Source organism: Cyprinodon tularosa, unplaced genomic scaffold, assembly GCF_016077235.1.
Source record: "Cyprinodon tularosa strain WSP-4 unplaced genomic scaffold, ASM1607723v1 ctg828, whole genome shotgun sequence".
NCBI classification, from domain to species: domain Eukaryota; kingdom Metazoa; phylum Chordata; class Actinopteri; order Cyprinodontiformes; family Cyprinodontidae; genus Cyprinodon; species Cyprinodon tularosa.
The window spans coordinates 60,719-77,838 of NW_024039594.1; the positions used below are offsets into that span (position 1 = coordinate 60,719).

At 39.1% G+C, this 17,120-nt stretch overlaps 1 protein-coding gene across 2 annotated transcripts in view; it reads left to right on the plus strand.

Moving 5' to 3' along the window:
• The window catches only part of pof1b (POF1B actin binding protein), a 50,063-nt gene extending 34,473 nt beyond the window's left edge, over nucleotides 1-15,590 (plus strand). Inside the window, exons 3-13 of one of the 2 annotated variants that reach the window (XM_038272386.1) lie at nucleotides 988-1,238; nucleotides 1,973-2,006; nucleotides 3,563-3,643; nucleotides 4,851-4,943; nucleotides 8,258-8,371; nucleotides 9,157-9,309; nucleotides 9,584-9,703; nucleotides 10,767-10,922; nucleotides 14,019-14,089; nucleotides 14,326-14,440; nucleotides 14,807-15,590. In XM_038272386.1, the coding sequence (XP_038128314.1) occupies nucleotides 988-1,238; nucleotides 1,973-2,006; nucleotides 3,563-3,643; nucleotides 4,851-4,943; nucleotides 8,258-8,371; nucleotides 9,157-9,309; nucleotides 9,584-9,703; nucleotides 10,767-10,922; nucleotides 14,019-14,089; nucleotides 14,326-14,440; nucleotides 14,807-14,827 (1,209 nt within the window). In that variant the 3' untranslated portion in view covers nucleotides 14,828-15,590. The remainder of the gene's footprint in view (nucleotides 1-987; nucleotides 1,239-1,972; nucleotides 2,007-3,562; nucleotides 3,644-4,850; nucleotides 4,944-8,257; nucleotides 8,372-9,156; nucleotides 9,310-9,583; nucleotides 9,704-10,766; nucleotides 10,923-14,018; nucleotides 14,090-14,325; nucleotides 14,441-14,806) is intronic. The other variant, XM_038272387.1, reaches the window with a different exon arrangement.
• The last annotated feature ends 1,530 nt before the right edge of the window (nucleotides 15,591-17,120 follow it).

Here is a 17,120-nt window from a genome sequence, read left to right on the forward strand (position 1 = left end):
ACCTGAGATGACATGATGGGAATTGGAGCTATAGAAATAAACTGAATAGAATTGAATTCAAGTTTAGATCTCAAATCAAAACCTGAAATCCAACTGCTTGGCAGTTAGAATAGTTAGTATTAAAGTTAAAATTCTTTACACTGTAAAAAAAAACTAATTTAATTGTGTATTTACCATTAATTTGAGCAGGTAAATGAGATAGTTGGCCAATTGAATGAGTATATTTACTCTTAAAATAAGATAATTAGATAAAATGCACTTGAAATAAAACAATTCAATTGTGTTTTCTTGTTTTAAGTGTAAATTGTCTTGTTCCATTGTTAAAACTTTTCTTTTACCTCCTCAATCCAAGACTAAATGCACTTATTTATAAAAAAAATTACTTATCTAGATTTTGATTTTTTTCCCCAGTGTTCAGCTTAAGACAAACCAAACATAAAAACACATTTTTGCTTCCTTTCTTCTTTTCCATGTCAGAGGCTCTGGTTCCACTAACTCCTTTCTAGTTGTTGCACCCTGTTTTTCAAAAGTGTTGCAAAATCTGTCAAATTTCCAGTTTTCTGTCCGATCAGCAATCCTATGGTCAATAATGTGCAAAACGTCAGATTTGCGTTTATCCCTTTAGTTTTGCATGAAAAACATTTTAATTTCAGATTGCCATACACTTCAAAGAACACCAAAATGTAATGAAATTGTTTTTTCATACAAAACTAAAGGGATAAATGCCCGTTGAGGTAGTTTAAAGTTTGTCGTATAAAACTAAAGGGATAAGCGGGTATTGACTATGGGTATGCTGGTCTGAGCAAGTCTGCTCATCTGACAGGACAGCGGTTAGTAGCCGAACTATAAACCTGCTCCTGGATGTCAGAACCAACTTCATTCAGCCTAAAAGTCAACATGTTCTTTTAACGGGAAGCTTCACTCCAGCTGTGGGGGAATTGCTTCGTTCCTGTTGGAGTTTGGATCAAAGTTTTGTATGTTTTGCAGGAAGAGGTGGAGCTGGAGGTGGAAGAGGACCAGTCTGGATCAGTGGAGGTTGAAGAAGTGGAAATTGTTAACGTCTATCAGCAGAAGCCTGCTACAGTGAAGCAGAGGTTCTCAGTGTCAGAGCAAAGGGACATGCCGGAGCCAACGAAGCTGGACACGCGTTACTTTGGAGAACTGCTGGCAGATGTCTACAGGAAGAACTGCGACATCCACTCCTACATCTCTGAAAACGTGTCCAGGATCCGAGGACAGTAAGTGCCTGCTTCTAATGGGGGGGGGGACAATATAAACCCTGTTTTGAGAAATAAAGCACATTTCTGTAAAGTATTTTCTTACCTAAATGGTCCTTTTGAGGCGCCCAGTTTCCTCAGCCAGCATGGAGGTTTTCCAGCATTTAAATAGAAAACCAATAGGAAGTAAAACATCAAATTTAACAATACATTAAAACGGGAAAATTATCTGTAAAGAAATTTGTATTTAAAAGGAAGCTACATGTTTCATTAAACTGTATAAATGTAACTGATCTGCACAAAAATCATAGATATTTTATGAATTAGATTTTTTCCTTTTCTTCTTGGCCCTAATTCACTCCAGACATGAGATCACCAATGTTATGGTTTCACTTTGCTGAAAACTAATTAACTAAATTCCAGATAAACAAGATGCTGTTCTTTGAATGCGTTCTGGGTTTGGCAGATTGCTTGCCTTAGTTTCACCTGCAGCCTGTTCCAACAAGTTGGATTCTAGTTCCAGGTGTTCCCCTCACTTATTATTTTACGTAACGGATCCTCTGCACAAAATCAACTGATAGGATGTCTGAGAGGAATTTAGAGGCGCATTAAGGAAAAGGTCGGTCTTTGATATGTTATGGCCTCCAAAGTTGGAACTAAAGAGCTGAGAAAATGTATTAAATGGACAAACTCTGAGAAACAAGCTCCTTCCAGGTGATGCCGCCTACCTCACTCTTGCTTTTTCCTTATTTCAGGAAACACAGTCGGGATATCGCCAGTGACCTGAAGGTGAGAGATGAGCTTGAACTTTTTAAACATTAAATCATGAAAATTAGATACTTTAAAAAGCTGTTAAACAGAAAACAGCTCGGAATCAGTTTATTTTAAACAAGATAATGCTTCTAGATCCTGCCCAAATCAAAGGAGGGAGTTTAAATATGTGTTAAAGCTATAGTGGAGGATGTTGTTTTTCCGGGTGGATCATCTAAATAAGTGGTCCTCCTAACTGTCAATCATTCTGGTGATTGTTTATGTAAATCCGTCCTTCCTGTTCGCCTCCATTTTCTCTTACCGGTGGTGAGTCTGACATAGTGGAACAATTGCAAATCTTCTTTTGGAAAGTGAGCTTGTATGAGAGATGCAAACAGCACCTTTTAAATAGAGCGTGCACGAGGAGAAATAGGCTCGTGCACGAGGAGGAATAGGCTTGTGCACGAGGAGAAATAGGCTCGTGCACAAGGAGAAATAGGCTTTTGCACGAGGAGAAATAGGCTTTTGCACGAGGAGAAATAGGCTCATGCACGAGGAGAAATAGGCTCGTGCACAAAGAGAAATAGGCTTTTGCACGAGGAGAAATAGGCTCGTGCACAAGGAGAAATAGGCTTTTGCACGAGGAGAAATAGGCTCATGCACGAGGAGAAATAGGCTTTTGCACGAGGAGAAATAGGCTCATGCACGAGGAGAAATAGGCTCGTGCACAAGGAGAAATAGGCTTTTGCACGAGGAGAAATAGGCTCGTGCACAAGGAGAAATAGGCTTTTGCACGAGGAGAAATAGGCTCATGCACGAGGAGAAATAGGCTCGTGCACGAGGAGGAATAGGCTTGTGCACGAGGAGAAATAGGCTCGTGCACAAGGAGAAATAGGCTTTTGCACGAGGAGAAATAGGCTCATGCACGAGGAGAAATAGGCTCGTGCACAAGGAGAAATAGGCTTTTGCACGAGGAGAAATAGGCTTTTGCACGAGGAGAAATAGGCTTGTGCACGAGGAGAAAGGCTTGTGCACGAGGAGGAATAGGCTTTTGCACGAGGATAAAAAGGCTCGTGCACTAGGAGAAATAGGCTCGTGCACGAGGAGAAATAGGCTTTTGCACGAGGAGAAATAGGCTTTTGCACGAGGAGAAATAGGCTTTTGCACGAGGATAAAAAGGCTCGTGCACTAGGAGAAATAGGCTCGTGCACGAGGAGAAATAGGCTTTTGCACGAGGAGAAATAGGCTTTTGCACGAGGATAAAAAGGCTCATGCACTAGGAGAAATAGGCTTGTGCACGAGGATAAAAAGGCTCGTGCACTAGGAGAAATAGGCTTGTGCACGAGGATAAAAAGGCTCGTGCACTAGGAGAAATAGGCTTGTGCACGAGGATAAAAAGGCTCGTGCACTAGGAGAAATAGGCTTGTGCACGCCATCACACACGTAAAATAGACATTCCCTCCCGGGGGCGGGTACAGGGTTGTAATTAGTTTTTTTAAGTGGAGTCTTTTAAAAAATGTGTGAAAATCCTCCACTATACTTTTAAGTTTTGTCGCTTTCTGTTGGTTCCTTATTTCAGTGTTTTCTGTGTGCAGGTGGAAAAGCAGGAGGTGGACTCTCTGATTCCTAAAGGAGCCACTGAGCTGACCAAACAACAGATGCGTTACCTGCTGCAGGTGAGACGCACGATGATCCCAGCACAGGCGTAACCTTCCGAAAGACGGGTGGGGACAGTCAACGCCAATAATCTCCGCTTTTTTTCACCTTTCCGCTCATTTACTTTAGCCAAGGCTAACAGAGGTCAGGTGCAGCTAACCCACCCTTAGAGCACCCCCACCCTTAGAGCTCTTCTAACAGATATCACATAGATTTAGCTGTAGAGCTTTTTTTTTCACATTTAGTTTTAGTAAAAAGGAAGTAGACCCTTTTAAACTTTTTAAAGAACTTTCTATGGATTTATTCTATTCTGGGCGTAAACATAGAGGATTCATAACGAGTCCAGAACTTCTGTCCAACGGTCCAACAGTCTAACTTCTGCATAACGCACGGCAGCCTGATGCCCAGGAAATGATGCACAGTGTCCTGAGGGGGGCGGCGATGCGCCAGGAGGCAGAAAAAGATTTCTTTGATTGCGGTATTAACCTAGCTGGTGTTTACTGCCCTCGCCAAAAAAATAAAAAACAAAAAAGATAAAATAAAATAAATAAGAAAAAAGGAAAGAAAGAAGGTTTTGGTTCAGCGCTCGTCTGGAACACGGCAGATACGTTGCTATGCGTTGGAGAGAAGTTCTGGATAAGTTACGCAGAAGTTTCTCAGAGGTTTAGGATCAGCTAGACGCCACGACTGATGAGGAACTGACACTGAACGGACGTCGACCATCAGATAACTGACCTGGAACTCACGGCCCACGGACGGCAGACGCTGGAATACGGCCAGGAATTTTGAGCAAAATCAAAAATACTTGCTTACTTCAGCGTACTTCAGCGTAGCCATACCTTATCCAATGTATGCCAGCGTTTTTCAAGATTTTTCTTACGTCAGACATACGCTGGTCTAAATCATCAAGCTGTGACAGGAGCTTTAGGCCACGGTATAATTTAAAACTCACATTAGAATATTTTCTTTTTGAATCCAGTCACTTCTATAAAATGGAACCAAAACCTTCAGGTTGGAAGTAATTTTAACATCTGAATTGGATTAACAAACAGTCCGATCAATGCACTTTAAATGTACGACATTATTTCACATGTCATCATATATCAGTGGAAATCTACGGCTTGATTCCCCGTCCTGAAAATAGACTCTGTGTCTTGCTTTGACCGAGGACAGGATAACGATGAGGAGCTGTCCAGGTTATGAACTTGTTCTTTGTTTCTGTGTCAGACTCGTTTCACTGCAGAGAAGAGCATGCGTCTGCTGCTCTCCACCTTCAGCAGCCTGAGAGAGGAGCTGATGCAGATGGCTGAAGACATGCGGGTAAGAGCCATCCTCCCTGCATGACTCAGCGGAGCTCAGAAAGCTTAGTCAGCACTTTTTAAATGCCTTCAAGTTGGTCTGAGAATCTGGTTAAACAGAAGTCATTTAAATGGATTTATATCTGTATTATAATCAATACTAGTGTCCCCTATGATGATTACACTGGAAAAAATAGAAATCTAGATTATTTATTTTTTCTTAAAAAAGGTGCATTTGTTCTTGGTATCGGTGCCCTATTTGCTGGTACTCACCGATACCGATGCCACCATTTTAGTGCCCCACCTGATACTGGTATCGTTATTGGTGCAACACAAGTAAATACACTTAATTTAAGGCATTTTTACTTATTTCTAGATAATTTTTCCATTGTAGTCACATGACAGACTTTAAATCAAGAATGGTTAAAAGAGTACATCATTAAGTTTAAAGAAAAACTATTATACCATTAATATGTTTAATAGGATGGTAAAGATTAATCTGTTTTATCCAAATACTTCATTTTTAACTAGGGGCGTCAAAACAAGCAGACATCTAAAGTTAATTTCCGTAAAGGAAAGCAATGCACAAAAAGTTCAAATCTAAATAAGTCAATTTTTCTTAAAATAAGTGCATTTTGTTCTTGAATTGAGAAGGTGAGACACTTTGCCAATGGAACAAGACAATTTACATAAAAAAAAAACAATTGCCTTGTCTTTTTTCAACTGCAGATTATCTAATTATTTTAAGAGTAAAAGTAATGATTCCATTAAGAAACTATCTCACTTACCTGCTCAAATTAGACTTAGACTTCTTTATTTGTCATTTCGTATGCACAGAGTGCATACAGAACGAAATTGCATTGCATACAGCTTATGAACATTGCATTGATATTTCAAATGAGATGGAATACCTTTCCGGATTGTTACACACGAGTTATACAAAAAGTGCAGCAGTGGTCAAAGTGTAAACAGTGCAGTGGATAAAGACAGTGTGCAAATTGCAATGGTTCAGTGCAGATAGGCATTTGTGCAAAAATGCGTTATTTCCTTCGGTTGAGAATAGAAATGAGATGAACTTAAAGAGCTAAAAGTTAAACGTTAGGGGTAAATACACCTAATTTAAGAAAGTTCAGCTTATTTCTATAAAGGTTTTTGCAGTGAGTCGCAACGATAACAGTGCTGGAAAAACGACCTAGAAATAAGTCAGAATATCTTAATTTAAGTGTATTTACCCTTAATTTGAGTAGGTACAGGTGCTGGTCATAAAATTAGAATATCATGAAAAAGTAGATTGATTTCAGTAATTCCATTTAAAAAGTGAAACTTGTATATTATATTCATACATTACATACAAACTCATATATTTCAGATGTTTATTTTGTTTAATTTTGATGATTACAAATGACAACTAATGAAAATCTCAAATTCATCATATCAGAAAATTAGAATATTGTGAAAAGGTTCAAAATTGATGGCCCCTGGTGCCACACTCTAATCAGCTAATTAACTCAAACCACCTGCAAAAGCCTTTAAACGGTCTTTCAGTCTAGTTCTATAGGCTACACAATCATGGGGAAGACTGCTGACTTGACAGTTGTCCAAAAGACGACCATCGACACCTTGCACAAGGAGGGCAAGACACAAAAGGTCATCGCTAAAGAGGCTGGCTGTTCACAGAGCTCAGTGTCCAAGCACATTAATAGAGAGGCGAAGGGAAGGAAAAGATGTGGTCGAAAAAAGTGTACAAGCAAGAGAGATAACCGCACCCTGGAGAGGATTGTGAAACAAAACCCATTCAAAAATGTGGGGGAGATTCACAAAGAGTGGACTGCAGCTGGAGTGAGTGCTTCAAGAACCACCACACACAGACGTATGAAAGACATGGGTTTCTGCTGTCGCATTCCTTGTGTCAAGCCACTCTTGAACCACAGACAGCGTCAGAAGCGTCTTGCCTGGGCTAAAGAGAAACAGGACTGGACTGCTGGTGAGTGGTCCAAAGTCATGTTCTCTGATGAAAGTAAATTTTGCATTTCCTTTGGAAATCAAGGTCCCAGAGTCTGGAGGAAAAGAAGAGAGGCACTTCATCCACGTTGCTTGAAGTCCAGTGTAAAGTTTCCACAGTCAGTGATGGTTTGGGGTGCCATGTCATCTGCTGGTGTTGGTCCATTGTGTTTTCTGAGGTCCAGGGTCAACGCAGCCACATACCAGGAAGTTTTAGAGCACTTCATGCTTCCTGCAGCTGACCAACTTTTTGGAGATGCAGATTTCATTTTCCAACAGGACTTGGCACCTGCACACAGTGCCAAAGCTACCAGTACCTGGTTGAAGGACCATGGTATCCCTGTTCTTAATTGGCCAGCAAACTCTCCTGACCTTAACCCCATAGAAAATCTATGGGGTATTGTGAAGAAGAAGATGCAATACACCAGACCCAACAATTCAGAAGAGCTAAAAGCCACTATTAGAGCAACCTGGGCTATCATAACACCTGAGCAGTGCCACAGACTGATCGACTCCATGCCACGCCGCATTGCTGCAGTAATACAGGCCAAAGGAGGCCCAACTAAATACTGAGTGCTGTACATGCTCATACTTTTCATGTTCATACTTTTCAGTTGGCCAACATTTCTATAAATCCTTTGTTTTTATTGGTCTTCAGTAATATTCTAATTTTCTGATATGATGAATTTGAGATTTTCATTTGTTGTCATTTGTAATCATCAAAATTAAACAAAATAAACATCTGAAATATATGAGTTTGTATGTAATGTATGAATATAATATACAAGTTTCACTTTTTAAATGGAATTACTGAAATCAATCTACTTTTTCATGATATTCTAATTTTATGACCAGCACCTGTAAATGAGCTAGTTTGCCAATGATTATGAGTATTTTTACTCTTAAAATAAGATAATAAGATAATATGCACTTGAAATAAGACTGTGCAATTGTGTTTTCTTTTTTAAATGTAAATTGTTTTGTTCCGTTGGCAAAATATTTCTCTAACCTCCTCAATCCAAGAACAAATGCAGCTCTTTTAAGAAAAAAATGACTTATCTAGAATTTGTTTGTTTTTTTCCAGTGGGAAAGGGAGATGTTTAATCCAAAAATGAACCAAAGTTGCACATTAGATGAAAATAAAAGTCTTTGAAAGTTAGAGGCTTCCTCAGACCAGACATCGCCGTCGCTAACAGCAGAACCTGATTGATGTGTGAAACGTTACTGATCGTTCTGCATTATTGTAAAATGAGTTTTTACAGATGACTCGGGTTCGATAATGAAGAACATTTGTGGGCTGTAAAGCTGCTGATGTTTGGGGGTCTGTGTTCATAGCGTTTGGAGGTGGAGAAGGAGGCCTTGGAAAGAGACCTGAACTTCAAAGCTGACCAGGCTCGGCAGTATGACTCCCTCCTAGAGGGCGTCAGAGAGAACAACAGGCAGCTGCAGGTACCGTAATATAACTCATTTATCCTTAACTTATAAGATGATAAAATTGCCTTTTTTGCAGTTGCAATTAGATCTTATAAAATTAAAGTAATGCAGAATGCAGCTCTCTTCAGTTGAAGGTGTTTTGGTGTTGTAATCAAGCACTCTGTGGTCAAAACCAGGTCCTTATATGAAAGAGCAAGCTTGAAAAATAGTGCAACTCCAGATGATTCCAGAAAAGAAGCAAACAGCCAGAAGCTGCTGAGTGATCATCAGTTTTAGCAGTTTTAATAGTTATTTTTATTAAAACATTTCCAAGGCAAGCAGACGTCAGCAATGAGCATGCATATTTTTGTTTTGCTGTCTAGTTAAGAATAAGTGATCATTTTCAGACCATTTCATATATCCACTGCTGCAGACATATGTCTGAGAGATGTGTGTGTGTCTGCACCATGCCTGAATGGAAAGAAATCAGCAATATCCTTCAACAATCATCATTAATTAGAGGCTTTTCTGCTTAGAAGGAGTACAGCAGTGTAGCTGTTATTGTGTTATATTAATGAACCATGTGAGCGGGTAGTTGACCTTTGGACAAATTAAGCTGAAATGTCAAAAACAAAAACTGTAAAACTTGCTGCAGGAAGAATTGTGTAATAAGTCAAAGTCCACATCTTAGCCTGTTTTATTTTCTTTGTATTAAATGGTAAACCCTTCTAAATATTACTAATACTAATGCCATGCATGAACTATATTTCCTAGTGAAGAAAGTTTATGATATATGTGGATTATTGTGCGTCTCTGTACAGCTTTCTCTGAAGGAAGCCACGGCCACCCAGCGTTCCCTGGAGAGTAAGCTCATGAGCAGCCGAGACAACGACACGGCCGGCGGCTTCAAGATTAAAGAGCTGGAGGGAAGGATGAGAGCACTGGAGAAGGAGAACGAGATGCTCAAACAGAAGGTAGAGAACAGCCGTCTCTTAAATAACTTCTACTTGTGAAGATGAGATCAAAAACATGGCATAAGTCATCTCATGGGGCCGTAATGGTAAAGTAATCAAGTGTTTGGTACTAAAGGCCACTTCCTGTCCTTATTGAATGAAGCAACAGAAACTAGGCGTAGAAACAATTCTCTATGAGACATTCGTAGTGTGTTGGTTTGCAGTATGTAAATGATGATGATCCAGAATTGTTAAGAATCCGTCTCCTCCCTGTTTTGATCCGTGGATTCTTCAGCTGGCCGGACAAGCCAGCAACGGCAACCTGCACCTGAAAACGGAGGCGCTGGCGCAGCACTACAAGGAGCAGCTCCAGACCCTGAGCGCAGAACGAGATGCAGAGATCGAGAACCTGAGGGTAAGACACCAACAGAAGCAGCGTGTTTAAAAAAGCCTGAAATCTCCTGAGTTAACGATACCATCATTAAAACCCCTTTTTCAAAACATTTTGTCGTTATAATTTCAAACTAATTAATAGATAAAAATAAGTATTGAGGGGTTTTCTCTTTAAACATTTGGGGAAAACCTCACAAAATAAATAAAATGTACAAAATCAGTAGATTTTTGTATAAATAAAACTCTGAAAACACTATAAATAACTATATATAAACAGATACAAAAAACAGTTTATAATAAATAAAAAGTATGTTGTATAGTTGTAGGAAAAGAAGGAATAACGAAAGTTGCTCTAATCTCATAATCAGGCAGTTTCCTACAAGACAAGCCTGTCAGAGCTTCATAAGCAGGAGGTTCTACCAGCAGCACTCACTGCTTATTGAGGGTAATAAACTCAGAGCTTTCATACGAAGCCAAAGTCTCTAAAAGAATAGAAACAAATCCCTATTTGCCACTAGTAGAGTCACTTAATTGCTTAATAAAAGTGCTGGATGAGAGTAAACAAGGAAAACATGCAAGAAGCGAGTCGAAAGTTTACTGAAAAAAATGATCTCGAAATAAGCTGGTGAAGATTCTCAGTCATCCAGGTCAGACATTGTTTTTTTAGATAATCAAGACAAATTATAATAATAGGAAAGTCAAAATAGAAGAAATGAATATAGAAAGGAAAGATGGAGAGAACGGAAAAAAGAAAAACAGAGGAACTAAAAAAAAGGAATAAACAAAGGAAGTAAGGAACTAAAAGAGGATGGAAAAGAGGAACCGTAATAGGAATAATGTTTTAGGTCATGTCTTTATTATCTAAAACATTAACCAAATAATTTATGTCTGCGGTAAACTTTAAGAAGAGTTTTTACTTTAAAGCATTAAAAGATGAAATGTTTGAATTTGAGCCTGAAAGAGTTTTGACTCAAACATAAAAAAAAAAACTTAATTTCTTTGATTTTTAACCTTTACATATTTGAATAAAATCTGAATCTTTTTTCTTATTTTGTCCCCTTCCTCCTTCCGTAATTGGCCACCAGTCCCAGATATCAAAGCTGCAGACAAAGATCACCACGACGACCACCAGCACCACCAGCAGCAGCAGGTCCTCCGCAGACAGCAGCCTGCAGCTGAAGATCTCAGAGCTGCTCTCCAAGCTGGAGCAGAGGGAGAAAGTCATCAAGCAAAAAGAGGAGGTTTGATTTCCTCATATTTGTCCTTTATCAGATCAGGCTGCACAGCTTTAAAGCTTCTGGGGAGTTTTCCCTCATTCAGACACGGAGTGGATCAAATATATACATACACACCAAGTAATGCTTGGTTAAATGTATAAAACTCATTTTAGAGTTCATTTACAGCAGTTTCTCTTTCAGGCACATTTTATTTTCATATTGTTTAAAACTGTGGCTGAGGCCTTCGCTAAATGTTAGCCTTATTTTTTCTGCTGGAACTCCGATCCTTTTCCAGGTTTTATCCGTCTATGGCTGCGTTCCACTGCAGGCCTTGATGCTCAATTCAGATTTTTTTGTAAAATATGATTTTTCTGCGTTGCCGTTCATATTTCCAAAGATATGTGACTTCTATGTGATCTCCTGACTGCAGTAATACGACACAAGTGTACCGCATGTACAGTAGAGGACGCAATGACATCATCGGCCAGCGTGCTCTGTGTTTACGGAAGTAAACATAAGTGGTACTGCCACATCTATCCATCTTACAATCTTTTCAAGATGGTTAAACATAAATACTGCTCTCTGCATCATCGTACGCCATGGTTGTTGTTTTTCTTGCCGCTTCTTCATAGCAAGACGCAGAATAGAGACCTTTGTCGGGTATTAATGGCGTTCAGGTCGGATGAATGCGACCTGGCCGTTCACACACAGATCGCATTTGTAAAGATCAGATTCGTATCGGATTCAGGAGCACATAGAGAAGAAGTCTGGGTCGGACTGGAAAAAATCGGATGTGTGTTGAACAGACAGTCATGAAAAGATCACATCCAGGTCGCATATGGGCCAAAAAAAATCAGATTTGGGTCACTTCAGGCTGCAGTGTGAACGTAGCCTATGTGTTGATTTGAGATGCAGAATTTCCACAGAGCCTTCCTCCTTCAGGTCCTCACATATGATGCAACATTGATCATAATTAAAAGTATTGATTGCGGTGCAATACAGTAAAGAACTACTTTCAGCTATTTGTTATACAAAATTCCATAAATGTTATATTTATGCTATGCTAGGGCTGCTCAGTGGCTCAATGGGTAGCACTGCTGCCTTGCAGCAACAAGGTTCCAGGTTCCATTCCCATTCTCTCTGGGTACTCCAGCTTCCTCCCACAGTCCAAAAACATGACTGTTAGGTTGATTGGCTCCTCTAAATCCTCCTTAGGTGTGAGTGTGTATGGATGGTTGTTTGTCTCTGTGTTGCCCTGCGATGGACTGGAGACCTGTTCAGGATGGACCCGCCTCTCTGTCCAGGATGGACCCGCCTCTCTGTCCAGGATGGACCCGCCACTGACAGCTGGACCACCTCAGCTGGGATAAGCATGATGGAAAATGGATGGATGCTATATTAGGCAGTAAATCAGTCATTTATTCTTTGAAACAGCAGAAAATGCTTCACTGGAAAAACCCTGATCCAAATAAGTCATTTCTTTCTTAAAATAAGTGCATTTGTTCTTGGATTGAGGAGGTAAAATAAGAAAACACAATTGCATTGTCTTATTTCAAGTGCATGTTATCTAATTATTTATATTAAGAGTAAAAAAAGAGTAAAAAATACTCATTCGATTGGCAAACTCTCATTTACCTGCTCAAATTAAGGGTAAATACACTTAATTTAAGAACTTTTTACTTATATCTAGATCATTTTTGCGGCGTAAAAGAACCTCTATTAACATGAAGCTAAGCTGTAGGAAGATCTATGAAAATCCTTGTAGAAAAGGAAACTGGTGTTCCAGCTGCTTCCAGTTGGAACACCAGCTGGAACCCTAACCCATCTGTTGTGAAGATTTTTGTCTTTGTTGCAACTTGCTGCCACTTATAAAAACACCCTGCAGGTTGATGAGCAGCTTACAGTGCAGGCTGTGAAATTGACCACCTTAGTGGGAGGTTGCATTTAGAAATGTAACACCTGTGAGCGGGTGGTTTTTTATTTCAGAGGTTTGCGGCTGCCTTTCCGGTCCAACTGCACTCTGAGGTTTCTCCTTTCTGCTCAATCAGCCGCTTCTTTCTATCAGCCTGGGAAACCATATTTGTTGACATGAGATACCGACGCCAAAGTTTCCCACACTTTAAGTTCATTTGGAAACAAGTGACTGGAAAGTCAGGAGGCATGACTTATTTTAGCATATAGGAAAATTATTACAACTGTGACTGATGAATGTTGAATGAAATGGGAAAAAAAAGCGCTGAATGTAAAAAATTATAAATCAATTTAATTCAGTTTATTTCCATAGCGCCAAACGTCATCTCAGGTCACTTTCCAGTTCACCAGATCATCCAGTCAGATTGATTCAAAGTTTTCTATCTAAGGGAAACCAGTTGATTGCATCGACTCATTGACTCTTCAGCAATCCCTCACACTAAGCATGCTTGTAGCGACAGTGGAGAGGAAAAACTCCCTTTGAACAGGAAGAAACCTCCAGCAGAACCAGGCTCAGTGTGAGCGGCCATCTGCTGAGGCCCACTGGGGTTCAAGGAGACAGAAGCAGACATAGAAAAAGAAGCATAGATACAAAAGGCAACTGTCAACCAGCTCCACAGGCGGCCCCGTCCAGGAAACACACAGCCAGGCAGACGAGCTCCGAGCCAGCTCCCATGTCAGAGGATGAAGAGAGCACATCCAGTTAGTCACAGTCAGAGAAACAGGACTACACTGGAAAACAGGCCAAGCTCCAACATCTAGAAACAAAGGTGTTGATGGCAGCAGCACAGCTGATATTTCTCTCCAGGATGGAGTCACAGCCAAACAGGAACAGACCAGATGAAGCTACTATGAGAAAAAGCAGAGAGAGCAGAACGTTAGAGATTGAACTAACAGATTCTGCAGAGTGGGAGAATAGAGATATTTCAGTCTTATGTTTACATTTGATCCTTGCTGCAGAAATGAAAATGTCTTTAGAGCTGCACTGAACGATATTTCATTTTGTATACACTCTGTCTACAAAATGACAATAAAGTTTGTCCAAGTCTAAGTCTGAAATGGGTTTTTAGACTGTGATTAACTTATTTATGATGTTAATTCTGCAGCAGTTCTCTTCTGAACATTTCTGACTCTGAGTTCTGACTTCAGGAAATCAGAAAACTGATGATGGAGAGAAACGACAGCTCCAAGAACGTCACCAAGACTATTATCACCAAGAGGTACATCCATGAAGCTGCTGCCTGAATCTGTTCCAGGAGATTCCAGTGGATTACTTTCTAATCATAATGGAACATAAAATGATTTTACATTCTTCCTAACTTTAGTCCAAACCTTTCAGCTTCATCGTAAGGCACTTCTGGTTGAATAATATTGAATTAACTACAGTTTCATCGGGAGTTTGCCGTTCTCTGAAATAAGCCGTAAAGTGAGACCTGTCCTCTTATTGGCCCTGCAGGTACAGGAACCAGTACCCGATGCTCGGTCTACTGAGCGACGACTACCAGGTCACCTCGCCTGTTAAAGAAGACAAAACTATCGTCATCGAGAGAACTGGAGAGATGTTCAAACAGGTATAATGGCGTAAGGAGACTCTGCACGTTTAGACAACCTAGAACCATCCAGTGACATCACCAGAGCTCATAGACTATTGCCTTGTTAGAAAAGTGCAAAATAAAAAATGTATTCCCCTCTAACTTATAATCTTTTTAATGATCTATGCTGTGTAATTCTAAAGTTTTACGGCTATGAAATCTGATAACATACATCTCCTTAAATCACCGGAGCTGTTTACAGTTTAAGAAATATACATTTAGGAGAAGAAACATGATTAAGATTATAACATATTTTTTTTAAGTGTCCAAAACGAAGCTACAACCTTTAGACAGAGAAAAGCAATGATGCAGAATGTAATGACTGTCTGTTTTATTTTAAAACAGGAAATCATTATGTCTCCTTAAAGACACACTGCTTCTCTCCGACAGGAATGATTGAACACAGAGAAGACGCTGAAGCCCCGCCCACAATCCCCCCTCCCCCCTGTGCATGCTCCTCCCCCCCCCCCGGGCCTCACAGGGTTGGTGGTGGTTGGTTGTTTCCCCCGAATCACAAAGATCGGATTATTTGGTACAATTCTATCCAGCTTCATTAATAATAATAATATTATTATTGTTTACATGTTTGAAAGCTGCATGAAAAAACAAACATTCCAAATATTTATTGATCCATGTAAAATATAAAATGACATCTGGGACCTGGGTAAGATTTTGGTTTATATTTACTAATAACTTAAAATCAACTCTGTGTAAAAAGGTTTTTACATAGTAATTAATTAATACACTTTATTATCAGATATATTTTGTTAATGGGAGATCAAAGCCGGATGCAGTTTGCTTTATCAGCTTCAAAGTGAAAATTCACATTTATTAGCAAAGTAGCAAAACATCTGAAGTGGTTTTAGTGAAGAAGGATGAAAGTCAAACAGATTTATTTGAATAGAGTTAGAGGAAATAGAAGAAGCATAAAATACATTTTTAAGGAACAATGAATGTTGCATAGATGGTTGGTAGATTCTGCCATATGCAGGCAACCAATTTAAAGTCCAATTCTTTATATTTTGCAGAAAATAAGAAATGTACTAATAGCTACCAATTGTACATCATTTTTTTTTACCCAAATATCTAACCATCGGTGATGGTGTTTAGATTGTAGCCTTATCGAAAACAGAAATAAGAAAAATGGTTTATTCTAATAATTTTATATCAAAAGATAAATAATAAACAGAATCAGAGGATTTATAACAAAATATTATTGACACCTTTTATGAGAATGAGAATAAATAAGCAGAGCTCTGGGAACCCCTAATTGGTTTTAATTTGTCTGGTTAGTTACTATAAACTTAATTACTTTGGATCCAGAGATTCTGCCGCTGATTAGATAAATTTGTTTTAAAGCGTTCTGCCATCGGAGCACTGATTGCAGTTTTCTGGCTGATCATCAATCTGTGATAAGTCCAGCATTTTTTCTATAAATAACTAAAATAACTAACAGTTTCAGGGTTTAAATTAAAAACAAACTGTTCTTTGTATGGATGAAAATGACCTAAATGTGAATTTGGTCTTTTTTAACTTCTATATAACGTTAGGGAAGCACAATATACACAAAGAACGCGAGAGAGAGAGCTGTGACTAATTAATATCTATGGAATTAATAATCAGGTTACCTGTTCAATTAATTGGAAAATAAGCCAATCAATAAAAAAGGATTTTCTTGAAAATTTTGTTTAAAAAAAGCAATTAGTTCCTTATTTCTGTCTCTGCATGATGAGTCAACCTAAAAATGCCATAGCGATATTTTAATCATATCGACGCTTTAAGATCCAGTTATCTTTAACACATTTGAGCTAAAGAACAAACCAAAAGTCAGGTTCCAGTTGTCACTAATTCATGTTAATATATAACTACACCACCACCGCCGTGCATTGCCCAGGGGATGAGGAAGTGGATGCTTCCTTTCCATTGCTCTGCTGCATGTACATATTCACATGTATGAGGAAGGCTTTGCTCAGTAAATGCTTTGATTAAGGAGCTTCCAATCTTTGATGCTGTTTGATATTTTTTTTTCCTCATTGGGTGTTTTTTTTGTGGTAGTTTTACTTTAAGATTTTATATCAATCAAAGGTGTGTGGGTTCTCATGCAGCTTTGATGTGTTTGTATATTACTGTGGGATCGGGGTGTGTAACATCCATGATGGAACAGACCCGCATGGATGGACATGAATAATGTGGGTGAATGTTGGGATGTATGGAACAGGGGGCATGATATTGGGAGGAATTTAAAATGGTGGAAGAGATCATTTTAAAGCACAATATATAAACTGTAAACTAATATTTCCTGGTTTTCTATAATGATGCTTGTGTTGTTTGTTTTTGTGATTTAGCATGTTTAAGGCTTTGTGTCCATTAGGTGGCAGTCTCCTTCAGCTGCTGAGCTCCAGCATGCAGATTACACTCAATCAGGTTCACAAACCATTGATTTCTGCTTAACAGTCATTCATTTCCACTTTTTGTGAAATGTCTAAATATTGGATTGCTATCAAAGTTGGACAGAAATTCAGTCACAGAATAACTGGGTTAATGTAACCGGGATCCTGTAGGACGGAGGCTGTAATTAATGTTATTCTCTTCCTAATCTCATGCTGTATAGTTCTTATCTTTTGGTTACAGTGACAAATTTGCGAAGCTTTTTTTTGTA